The 11,057-nt window shown below is 43.0% G+C and overlaps 1 protein-coding gene across 1 annotated transcript; it reads left to right on the forward strand.

Annotated features, from left to right (window-relative positions):
• Positions 1-1,817: 1,817 nt before the first annotated feature.
• Positions 1,818-9,593, forward strand: LOC145699056 (uncharacterized). Its single transcript, XM_081776307.1, has 8 exons — positions 1,818-2,421; positions 2,620-2,743; positions 2,928-3,082; positions 3,544-3,706; positions 7,692-7,808; positions 7,921-8,022; positions 8,223-8,434; positions 8,730-9,593. Exons 2-8 carry the CDS (start codon positions 2,647-2,649, stop codon positions 9,123-9,125), a joined length of 1,242 nt encoding a protein of 413 aa, XP_081632433.1. The 5' UTR covers positions 1,818-2,421; positions 2,620-2,646; the 3' UTR covers positions 9,126-9,593.
• Positions 9,594-11,057: the final 1,464 nt, after the last annotated feature.

The following is an 11,057-nucleotide window of genomic DNA, read 5'->3' on the forward strand; positions in this document are numbered from 1 at the left end:
GCGTTTCAAAGCATTTCTACGAGTGGTTCCTAATTCTTTGATAATACCAAAGGGTATTATCCAAGGGATTCCCAGTTTTTAAAAGAAGATTTCAAAAATCACTGCGAATAGATATTTGCTCAGAGAACGTGAGATAAATGTCTTGCTGCCCCTTTATGGAACTGTTAAGAAACCGCCGATGACCGAGCGGTGGCCGCGTCATTTCGCTACGCGACGACCTACTGGCCACAATTTGATCCTGTTAGGGCCACTTGTAGCCACACAATTGACAACGGCGGTTCCACCACCACGATTTTAGTGGTGGCTACGATTTCCACAAAATCACAGCATACATGACTCTTATCTTTACTTTGTTAAGGAGTAAAGGTTTAAAAGAGCCCTTCTTTTGAAATAAAATCTTTCTTTTATAAAGTAAGCTGAACTTGACCTATTCCCCGCTTACACAGCCAATTTAGGATCAGAAGCGCTCAACATTTTGCGTACAACAGCTAAGGCGTGATGAGCGGCGTAAACACAGCTTTGAATGTGCCGAAGTTCTAGCGCGGCATTCTACATTCACTAACATTCACTATTTTTACGAGTGACGGGCTCTGTTGAGCTCAAACTAGGGCTACATGTGTAATCGCGCTCGTGTTTTTTAGAATGGAAAAATTATAATTTGACTCTTTCTTAATCGGATGAAAAATAATTATGGAAACCCGGCCATATGGTAAAAACGGAAAAAGTTAGCGAATGTTCATACTTTAAAGAAATCTTGTTGAAAATAGTCAATGCTTCGTCTGTTCGTATATAACCAGACCTATCAGATTCTATCAGATTGACAGAATACAATAAGTTTTTTTTCGAAAAAAATCAAATAAACCTGCGAGTGACACGAAGGCGCGGTGGCTAAAGCCGTAATTACTCTGAGTAAAAAACGTATTTGGTCGTAAATCGTATTCTGATCCATTTGAAACCACCAAGGTCACGATTGCGATCAAGAATAACAAGAGAAGTTTTATTTATTTTTTACATTTTTCCGCTGCTTCCCGATGCCGCTAGACAGAGAAAAAACTTGGTAATAATTTGACAGGTGATTGCCGGTGAAACTTGCTAAATTATTATTATGTAATCGAAGCTAGAAAAATAAGCCTAGGAAAGCATTTCCTCAATTTTTATGTGGGAAAATTACTTCAAAGCTGGTTCATATAGTAATCGAAAGTGATTAATTCGCGGCTTTTTATATTACCTAGAAATTGTGAAATCTGTGTCCACCAACACCATGCCCCGAGTCCTTGTCTAACAGAAGAAATGCTTGACCGCAGAGCCCATCGATCCGCGGTGGGGAAATTTTATTCCGCCAAATTGGAATTGATTTCTTTCAAGTGCAATTAGACAGGACCTGATTAATTGGGATCTTTTGAGTGTTATACTGGATTGTTGCGCGTGCTGGCCCACGCGAAGAGCACTCGTATTGTAGAACTCGGATCGGGGAAAAGCAGATTTATAAACAAAACAAACCCAAAGAAGGGTTCAATTCAAAAGTGTCCCTTCGAGTCAGCTGCATAAAAACTCCTTTACGCGATGAACTATTTCTAATTATATCTTTCAAGGTCTATTATTATCGTGTATATATTAAATATGTCTGTTTTAAGCTTAAAATTATTTGAATTTAAAATTATAATGGGATGATGAAATATCTTGAAATCAAGGAAGAAAGTAACAATAAACAGATTTCCAAAAATAAGGCGAATTTCGAAGGTGAAAGTCAAGCTCTAAAATTCAAGTTTAGATCTCGTCGCTTGCAGCGAAACCGTTCCCGACGTTCTCCATCGCGGCTCTCAACCCTTCCTCGTGATAGGTGGCGCTGTTGTGCATTTTTTCGCTGGTTGCTACGCGCGTACTGGTTACGTGCTCCGCCGTGCGCTACGCCGCCCTTGCGCTGCTCTGAGTTGCTTGGGGGTGCTGACCGTCGTTCCTTCTTTGGTGCACCAGGTGGCGCTGGTGCTTTGCCCGCTCCGGACCGCCGCGGCGCGTCCTCACGACTCCTCCAACTAACTCCTGAAACCGAGATCGACACCAAATCCCCGACCAAAGACTCGACCGCAATCGAAAACAGCCGTCTTTAGGCTTTTTACCTCAAGAAAGAGCTGCACCCAGAAAGAGAACAATAAAACGAAAAAACACCCACATACTGACAGAATATACAGAGAATAGAATTCATAGAGATCGACGTGGATCTGAGACGATCACAACGTGGATCCACTGAGCAGCGGGATCCTTCTGGACCCCGATCCTCACAACAAGCTTTCCAGAAAACGAGCTTTTCCAGGAGAGTCTGTCTGGGCACAACCCGGACAGGAAGATCATAGGCCAGCCAAGATTGCGGCCACAGCAAGTTCCCTCAGTGCCTGGCGGCAGACCCCGCCGCACTTTGACCAGGTAAAAATATCTTATTCTATTTCTATCCTTACATTTTTTAATATACAGAAACTTGCTAGTTGTCACTTTTCTTTTTGACTTCAATCGTTTTGATAAACAGAGCTTTACTTTTATGTGAATTGAAAATACACCTCGATTACTGATTTGAATAGTCCACTGAAAAAATAATCCATACCTTCGCTAAATGTCATTTTATAGACAAAGCATCCAGCTGCCAATGCGAGCATGTTGCTTAATGACACTGGCCTCAACTTTCCACAAATGGATCTTTCCACGAGTCTGCTAGGCGGAAATTATTATGGATCGCCGTTTATGTACGACAGTAAGTACTCTTCTTTATCGCCTTCGCTCTTTATCTGGCGCTCGCTGCTGAATTTGACATTCACCCACAATTTTTAAAAGAAAGTTAGAAAATTTAGATTGTCCAAAAGTGGCAGCGGAAATTAAATTTCCATTTCCGGGTGTTGGATGTCTCGTAGGACCCTAATTTAAATGCTATTTTTAAGATCATAACGCGCATCTCTTACGACATGGCTGTATTCCAGGCATGGAGCAACATCACGGGCATACGGAGATGACAAAGACTGATTCGCCGAATTTCACCTGTACACAGCTACCAGTCCATTGGAGAAAGAACAAATCCCTTCCAGCTCCCTTCAAGGTAAAGTTTTTTTTCTAATTTGTTTTTTGATAAGAGTGTGCGGATCTAAATGAGCTAATCTCACGTGCATGAGCCAGTGCATTAAGTACTGAGCCAGTTTTAACATCGGCGCCCGTTTGATATAGCTTATATCTTACAAGCAAAACTATTAGATAACTGTTCAAGAGTCTGGGTTCCATACACCCTTGCTTATCAATATTGCCACAATAAGAGCAGTGTTAGATACCGCCGTGATTTTTTGAATGCCGTCATAGCCAAACAACAGCAAAATAGCTAAACAGACTCACCAAAAATAAAGAGCTAGAATTCCTTCTTTTTCGGCGCTGGTGGTGTGAAAAATCCAGAACGCGCGGTCGGAATTTAATGATCAATTTGGAGGAATGTTCCTCATCGACCGCCAAAAAGCTCAACCAGAGCTTGACACCGCCTTAAACACCTCCACCAAATTCCTTTCTCTTTAGATCGTCGCTCTGGATCCAATCACAGTCCCGGACGGAACCCAAGTCACGATTTACGCGGGAAACGATGAAGAATACTCCGCCGAGTTGAGAAACAACACCACTACCTTCAAGAACAATGTTGCTAGATTCAACGATTTGAGATTCATCGGAAGATCTGGCAGAGGTAAGATCACGTTCAAAATGCGCCGGGATTGATTTTTGTCGTATATTTTTAATCTGGGCCTATTTTGGCTTGGAAATAAACGAGCTCTTATCTGAATCTGGGCCACGGTGCGCAGCGCGGTGGTGCTCCCTGCCCACAGGTTGCCCTGGCGGTTTTCTGAAACAACATAATTGAAAAAATATGACTCTGGGAATATTTAAACAGGGCGCTGTGTATGATAAATTCCTTATCCGTCTTGCGGTTCGGGACACACTCCAACGGTGCATTTTCAATTTCGGCTATTCGACATAGATTTCTTTCCTCATCTCATTTATATTAATCAATGTATCCTGTATGCGGCCGCCATTTTTGAATGAAAATATTCGGTAATGACAGGCAAAAGGATGAAAATGGTCGCTTCCACGATTTTTTCGCGTAGTATGGCGATTATGGATGTCACTTGGGCAGATTTATGTTTTACACGGAGTATAATTTTGTCCCTTCTTATCGCGCTTCAAAAATGTACGTTCTCCTATCTCTGGCCTTTCATTTTTACTCGCACAATTGGCATTTACGGTTACAATTTTGAATCTCAACTAAAATCAAATCCGAGATTTCCATGATTATTGCGCATTTTTGTATGATTCTCCAGTCGCAAAATAGTATTCTAGCTTAGATTGGGGAAAGCCAATAGTTTACGATAAGCGATAAACTGTTTACTAAAGCATTATGTTCGTCTAAATCATAAGAACACCTTTGATAATAAACGTGTGCAGCGCCTTGCTCGTAAATCAGCACGGGAGATGACATCACAGTGTCGAGAGGGCTCTGAGAAAGGTTCTTAGAAACCGCGCTGCGGGTCAAATGTTGTAGCTGCAGCGGTCGGGTCGGTTTTGCCCGGTTGGTTATATCCTAACCACGAGGACATTCGTGTTTACGCAACTATATGCACCGTAACATTGCCATTTCAATCTAAATTATACATTACATATAACTCCAATCATATAATTGCCAATCAGACTATCTTTCCAAAACACAGATGAATCAGCAAACTTACCAACTCTTACACATATCAAAACATAACAACCATCTATTGAATAAGTAGCTTATCCCTTGATATTTACGCTTCCTTTTCTTCTCCGCGGTCATCTGCGGTCATTACAGCCGTCAGTTTAAAGTCAAGAATGTATCCATTCCAGAGGCACTAAGGATTGGATTAGCCTCAAAACATGTGAAGATTTGGCGGCGCTTATCAAAAGAGCAGCCCCGCGAAAATAGCGCCCGCGAAAGTTGTTTGATTATAAGAAAGGGCCGTGGTATATTCATTTACAAACAAAAAATAGCCAAAAACGTCTGCACGCGACATAAATTGCCAACAATAATTAATCCGAGTTGTTTGATTATATCCGGTGCAATCAGCGGGCCATTTTTATTCATTGGAGTTTTAGGGTCTCATCATCGTGAAAATGATAATTGGAGATTGCCAATCAAAGTTATTAAATTCCTCAAGATCTGACCACATTTTGGAACCTTGTGGCTCGCCCATTATTCACGTGACCTTTCGTCGTTACATCATCAAGTGGTTGGTGATGTATAAGAAGCGCGGTCGGGAGAGAGACCGCGCAAAATCCGGCCCGTTCCATTTAGTGTCCCGCGCGGTCAGACAGAGACCACGTTACCGCGTTACGTCTTATCACGAAGCCAATCTCATCCCTTGTTGTAACCTGTTTTGCGGCTAAGGCTCTCCAGCAATCCACAGAAAAGAGACTTTAAACCAACCAAAACGCTATAACATGATTTTATAATCAACCGCGAAATCTTTGACATCTTAAAATTTCATTTTCGAATTTCTTAAAAACATAATGATTCTCCCTACTAAATTGCTGCTTAGCTTATGCAAGTGCAAGTCCAGAAGCACGCATTTAGGGAGGCCCAGCGCACGTTTCACCTGATGGACGCGCTTTTCCACATTGTCAGCCCGCAATTAGCCATGTCCCTTAGAGACGTTTCTCGCTTTCGTAATCAAATCATCTGTGTTGCCCAAGGAGCCAATTACAGGTCTGTTCGAAAAAATATTCTAGTGCTTAAAGATTTTTCAAGCTGTATAAAATTAGCCGCCGGTTGGCGCAGTAAAATAAAATCGGCTGGCCATAATTGGTACCGCAGAATATTTTGCAAATTCGGTGATCGGTTTCGTATCAAAACCGAGAAGCACGCCACCGCAAAAGGGTACTCTTTAGCATGGTCCCCGCGGTAGCAGGAATTTCATTTGCACTATTTCGAAACGAAATTCCGTTCTCTTCTGCTAGGCGCGAAAAAGGCCCAGAGAACAAGAATCATGTGTTTGGGGCTAAGCGTTCCCAGGTATCCGAGCTGATTCTGTTTCCATCGGCCACGGCCCTTTATGTGGTACTTAGATAAGAGCCAGCGCTGATTTATCGCGCTTATTTAAATTTCAAGAGCAGGGATTTTGTTTTTGCATTTTATTATGGACGCGAGATGAAAGCGGGGTGCCGCCCGGATCACCACTCAGCCGTCCAACCCACAGACTTGCAGATAAGGGGAGCATCTTACTTAACCGTAGGAAATGGGTCTCGTCCGCCAATTCCACGTTAGGGAATAAATTCTACCGCACTGATTTGAACTAAAATACGTTTATCGAATATTACGCAGCTTGACGAACTCGCCCTGTTTTCCGAATATATCAATTCTTGGCAAGGAATTGAATGAACATCATTTAATCGAATTATACGCTTTCGTTTGAGTTCCATCGCCTGTTTTTTGTAATTACTTTGAGCAAATAAAAATGTATCGGATGGTTGTTACTGCGGTCAGCAGCTGATAATGGCGGTGGGATGAAAGGCGCCGGGCGGGATCGATCAGATCATCCCGTAATAACTCTTTCTTTTCGAGCTTGGAGGTGACCACAGAAGTTTAAAAAATTCAGACACCTTCGATTATTATTAAAAAGACAGGTGCATCTTATTTCTGATAGAATAAAGAAGCGAAATAGCTCGCTGACAAGAAATAATGCGGCACCGTGATAATGCGGTCAATTAGCTTCGACCACAAGGTGGAACCGCATGCAACTACGGCGGCTTCGAAATGCACGGCGTTATGCCAGAGACCGTCTTAGGAGCGCAGCTAGAATAATTGAACGCAACACTACGTCCCTGTTGCGGCAGCGCTCACGTGCTTTGAGGTCAGTTCTATAACACTGGTGGCTATCTTCTTTTTTAGTTAATTTGAGCGAGATGTTTTATGATTTCGAGTACTGCAAGTTTGAATTCATCCATCTTATTCCCAAGAGGAGGTGTAAAGAGTAGCTGCCAATTGAAGGACTCGCTCGTGTTGAAATTTCACGCCGCCGAGTGCCGTCGTCGCACTGATCGACGAGCCCTGACTTGGCGCTGCTGGTGTAATTGGCGCCGGATGCATTTCACCCACAGCAATCACAATTAACCTCTTGTCAGAACCATTACCAATTGGGCCCTTGCGAGTTATTCCCTGCTTACATTTCAAAATTGCTAGAATTGATAGTTAGATACCGGCGCGATTTCCAAGACTGCAGACTGGAGTCCACTAGCTACTGTAGATTAAACGGGCACTAGAATTTCCACTTTCTTTTGCGCGTGCGTCCCCGGTACACGGACAAGGTGTGATTACACATCAAAGAAAACACCGCCTCAGAGGACTGAATGGTCCGCGATTTTACCCACCGCAGCGTATTGTAAATTAACTGCTCGACACCACAACTGAGTAGTAAGGTGTCGGTGGCGCAGGAAGGGTGACAATATCACTACGCGCGCGGCCGAGCGGCCCTGCTTTGATCTTCCTCCCTCAGCTGGAGGGGTGCACTTTTCACGCCGCATTCCAGCATTTTCATCGAACAATAACACATCTACTGATTTATGCATTAAACTCCACGCGCAAACACTCAACTCCGGCGCATTCCTCAAACTTGAAATCTTTGTTCAAAGAAACAAGGAATAACTTTTCATTCTAGGCAAAACCTTCAATTTAACACTGATGATCGCCACCAATCCTCCACAAATTGCTGTTTATCATCGCGCCATTAAAATTACTGTTGATGGACCTCGTGAGCCACGATCAGAATACAGAAGTAAGTTCATCTCTTAGTTTTTGATCATAGCTTAGGGCCTAAGCCTAAAATAGATATTCTTAATATGCAAGGATTGCTCACAATAAAGATCTCTGCTAACAGACATTTTCAGAACATCGACAAAAACAGTTGGAGGAACAAGGAAGAGGAATTTCCTTCGGAGCTACACTTGGTGAGATGGAAAGGCTCAGAACAGCAGTGGCGGGCGGATATGGTACGTACACGAAAATCAATCAAAATAAATAACTATGTATAGGACCAACTAACTTTCCATCAAATTTCGGTAACGTCTATCTCAGATGTGATTTTCAGCGTTTTTTCTCTCACATGATTCTTGCAGTATAATTACGCAATGATTAACACATACTTTTTTTTTATATAGTAGACCGCCCATTGCTAAATATATTTTTTTAGCGGACTCGATGTTCAGTTCCTTTGGGACATCCGATTTCCGCAGCGCCGCAGCTGGCTGGCCTTACTCGACTCAGAGCCCACTGAGAACATTCAGCCAGCACTACGGCTCAACGATTTCCCCGACTGCCGGTGGAAACCAAACTTCCACAACGCCGAAGTCCGATAAAGCCAGCTCGCACGACAACACCTCACCTTTTCCAAGAGTTCCTGATGTAAGTTTCTCCTTTGAAAGGGCACACTTCACTTTCCATTTTAAATTTTTGAAAAAGTATATTCCTTTGCTCCGGATCCAAAAACGTTACTTTGCTTCCAGTGGTCAGGGGATGTGTAGTGTTGCCGATTCCGTCTGCGGTCGCTCATATTTCCGCAGCGGCGCTCGGGCTTAGAACTCATGTCTTTGGCATTTCCCAGTGGCGACCACCGGCAAGGAGTACCCTTCACGTTATTGCATCCTGAACGGGCTTTCATCTTGCCACTATTTTCTTGCAATTGATTGTCATTTCTTAGATGAGCTATCCCTACTCAACAGCGATGAATCCAGCGGTATCATCTTCGGCCGGCTACGGGGGATTTGATTCTTCGCAACTGATGACAAATTATCTCGCCTCAACCCAACTTGCGGCGGGAGGCCTTGGTGTCAACTACCTAGGTTCTGCCTACAGTAACTCAATGGGCTCAACAGTTCCGTCCGTTCCGACTGTTACCTCCTCTCCAGCTGCACCAGCGTTGCCCAGCCTGCCAACGGTGACGAGCCCGGGCGCTGCAACTCCAGGCTCGTCTATCGCTGCTGCTGCAGCTTTGCCACATCTCCCCTCGGTACAGACGCCTTCCCTCATCCCTCCAGTAGCCTCGTCTGCAGCAAACGCAGCAGTGAGTGCGCTCTCCTGGGCGACCGAGAATTGACCGAAATGTACCATGAAATGACGAATAACAGGAAGATTTCGCAAATTTCCAGCATCTCAAAAGCGACACACTCATTTCCTTGTAAAAATATTATAATTTATATATTTTATGACTCCCAGACACGATTTTCCATTTAGTTATTCTTTATCATTGCTGATAAAAGAATACTTTTGACTTTATTCTTTGATAATTATTGTAAATAATGTTTCTTTCCTCTTCTTTCTGCGCACACTGAATCTGAACTGTCCTTTCTTGTTCATTTAAATGCCGATATACGCTCCTGATTGGTCAAAAGCACTCTTGGCTTAGCGCCATCTGCCAGCAGGAAATCACAAAGTACCCACTTTCCTTCTTCAATCGCGAAGTTCAGAAATTCTACTTTTAAAGACTTTATTAGAATGTTTTTGATAATTTTTCAAAATAGCATCTGTGGAGGAGATTGTAAACTGCTAAATAAAAAATATTTACAAATCGAAAATGATCTGTCTTTTTTGATTTTTAATGCATTTGGAATTCATAAATATTCCAATAGATAAGACAAACGCAAAGGATAGGGATAGAAGAGATTGTCAGTTGATGATAGAAGGTTGTGATGTGGTGGTGCTGTTGCGCCGCCACGAGTGCCCCTGGCCAGCTCATTGGCCACCGCAAAAACCGCAAACGCACTATACTCGGCCACTATACGCCGCCATTGCAGCCCATCTTCTATTCCACGAAACTAACGAATATCTTTGAATATCCAACACCACCAGCTCCAATAAGATCAATAATCATTTCGAAATTTCAAAAAAAAAATATAAAACTAATTATCTCATAATTATATAAAATTGCCCCTCTAGTTTGAACTTCTGACTGACATCGATCTCACGACGATGTTTGAGTATCCTTCTCTAGGATGATTCCATCGGGGTGTTTCCAGCACTGATCTTTTCGGAAACTTCTGCGTAGCAGATGCGGACAAACTGGATTAAATTTTATTTTTTAATATCTGATCATACCGTATCAACAAAGGCTAAATCGAAGGAGGAAAACAGCTTTGGAAACATATCTGCGCTCGTTTTTTTCCTATTTGCGCTGGGCCTTTTAAAATGGCAAGTATGGCGGTTATCTCCTTGGCTCAGGTATTGAGGGGCATTCTTGCGGCTTTTTCGAAGACAAACGTGAGTCACGTGACCTCAGACACCAAATGCGGCTGTCGGGCCGTTCCACTCGGCGACCAAATTTCGTAAAAACGATTATGTCAATGCGGTAGCGTAACATTTCCGATGCTGCCCGATCCTGCTCGCCTGTAAAGGCTTATTTTAGAAAGAAAATATTTTTCGCCAGAGCAGATCGCTCTTTTGGTCGAAAAGAGAAAGGTAGAAAAAGAGAGCAATCTGTATGGATGTCTTCGGAAATGTTGTGAATTCGGCCGGAAGTGATTCTTCATCTTGCTCCTGTAACCTAAGCCACTGGACGCGGGAGCGCTGTCTCCTAAAAGTGCACTATTTTCTCCCTCATCGATCTCATCGCTCACCGCATTTCCAAAATATTTATGAAGTTCTTCTTCAGCGGTTATTTACCGCAAACCACGTCAAATACGAAGGAAAGAAACGGATAAAATCGTTCTCGATTGTCCCTCAATCTGTACAGAATTATATAAAGCTCGATAAGGACTTGTAACTAACTGATCTAGGAATCGGCGTTTTCTAATGATTTACGATTGGAAGGCGGCGATACTGTCTCGTAATCGCACCGTAAATTCAAGGGTCTCTTCCGTCTGTGGCAAGCCTGGCATTTTCGAATTCCTCAATTCTCTTTATCGCCCGTGCTAGTTACTGGTTAAATGTTTAGGAAATATGCGAAAGGGGGGAATTATTTTAGGTAACAGAGAGCTGCGCGCCTATCTGACGATGAAAGCAAGATCTTGAGCGGATAAGAAAGCCTTGAACC

Source organism: Oikopleura dioica, chromosome 2 (assembly GCF_907165135.1).
Source record: "Oikopleura dioica chromosome 2, OKI2018_I68_1.0, whole genome shotgun sequence".
In the NCBI taxonomy this organism is placed as follows: Eukaryota; Metazoa; Chordata; class Appendicularia; order Copelata; family Oikopleuridae; genus Oikopleura; species Oikopleura dioica.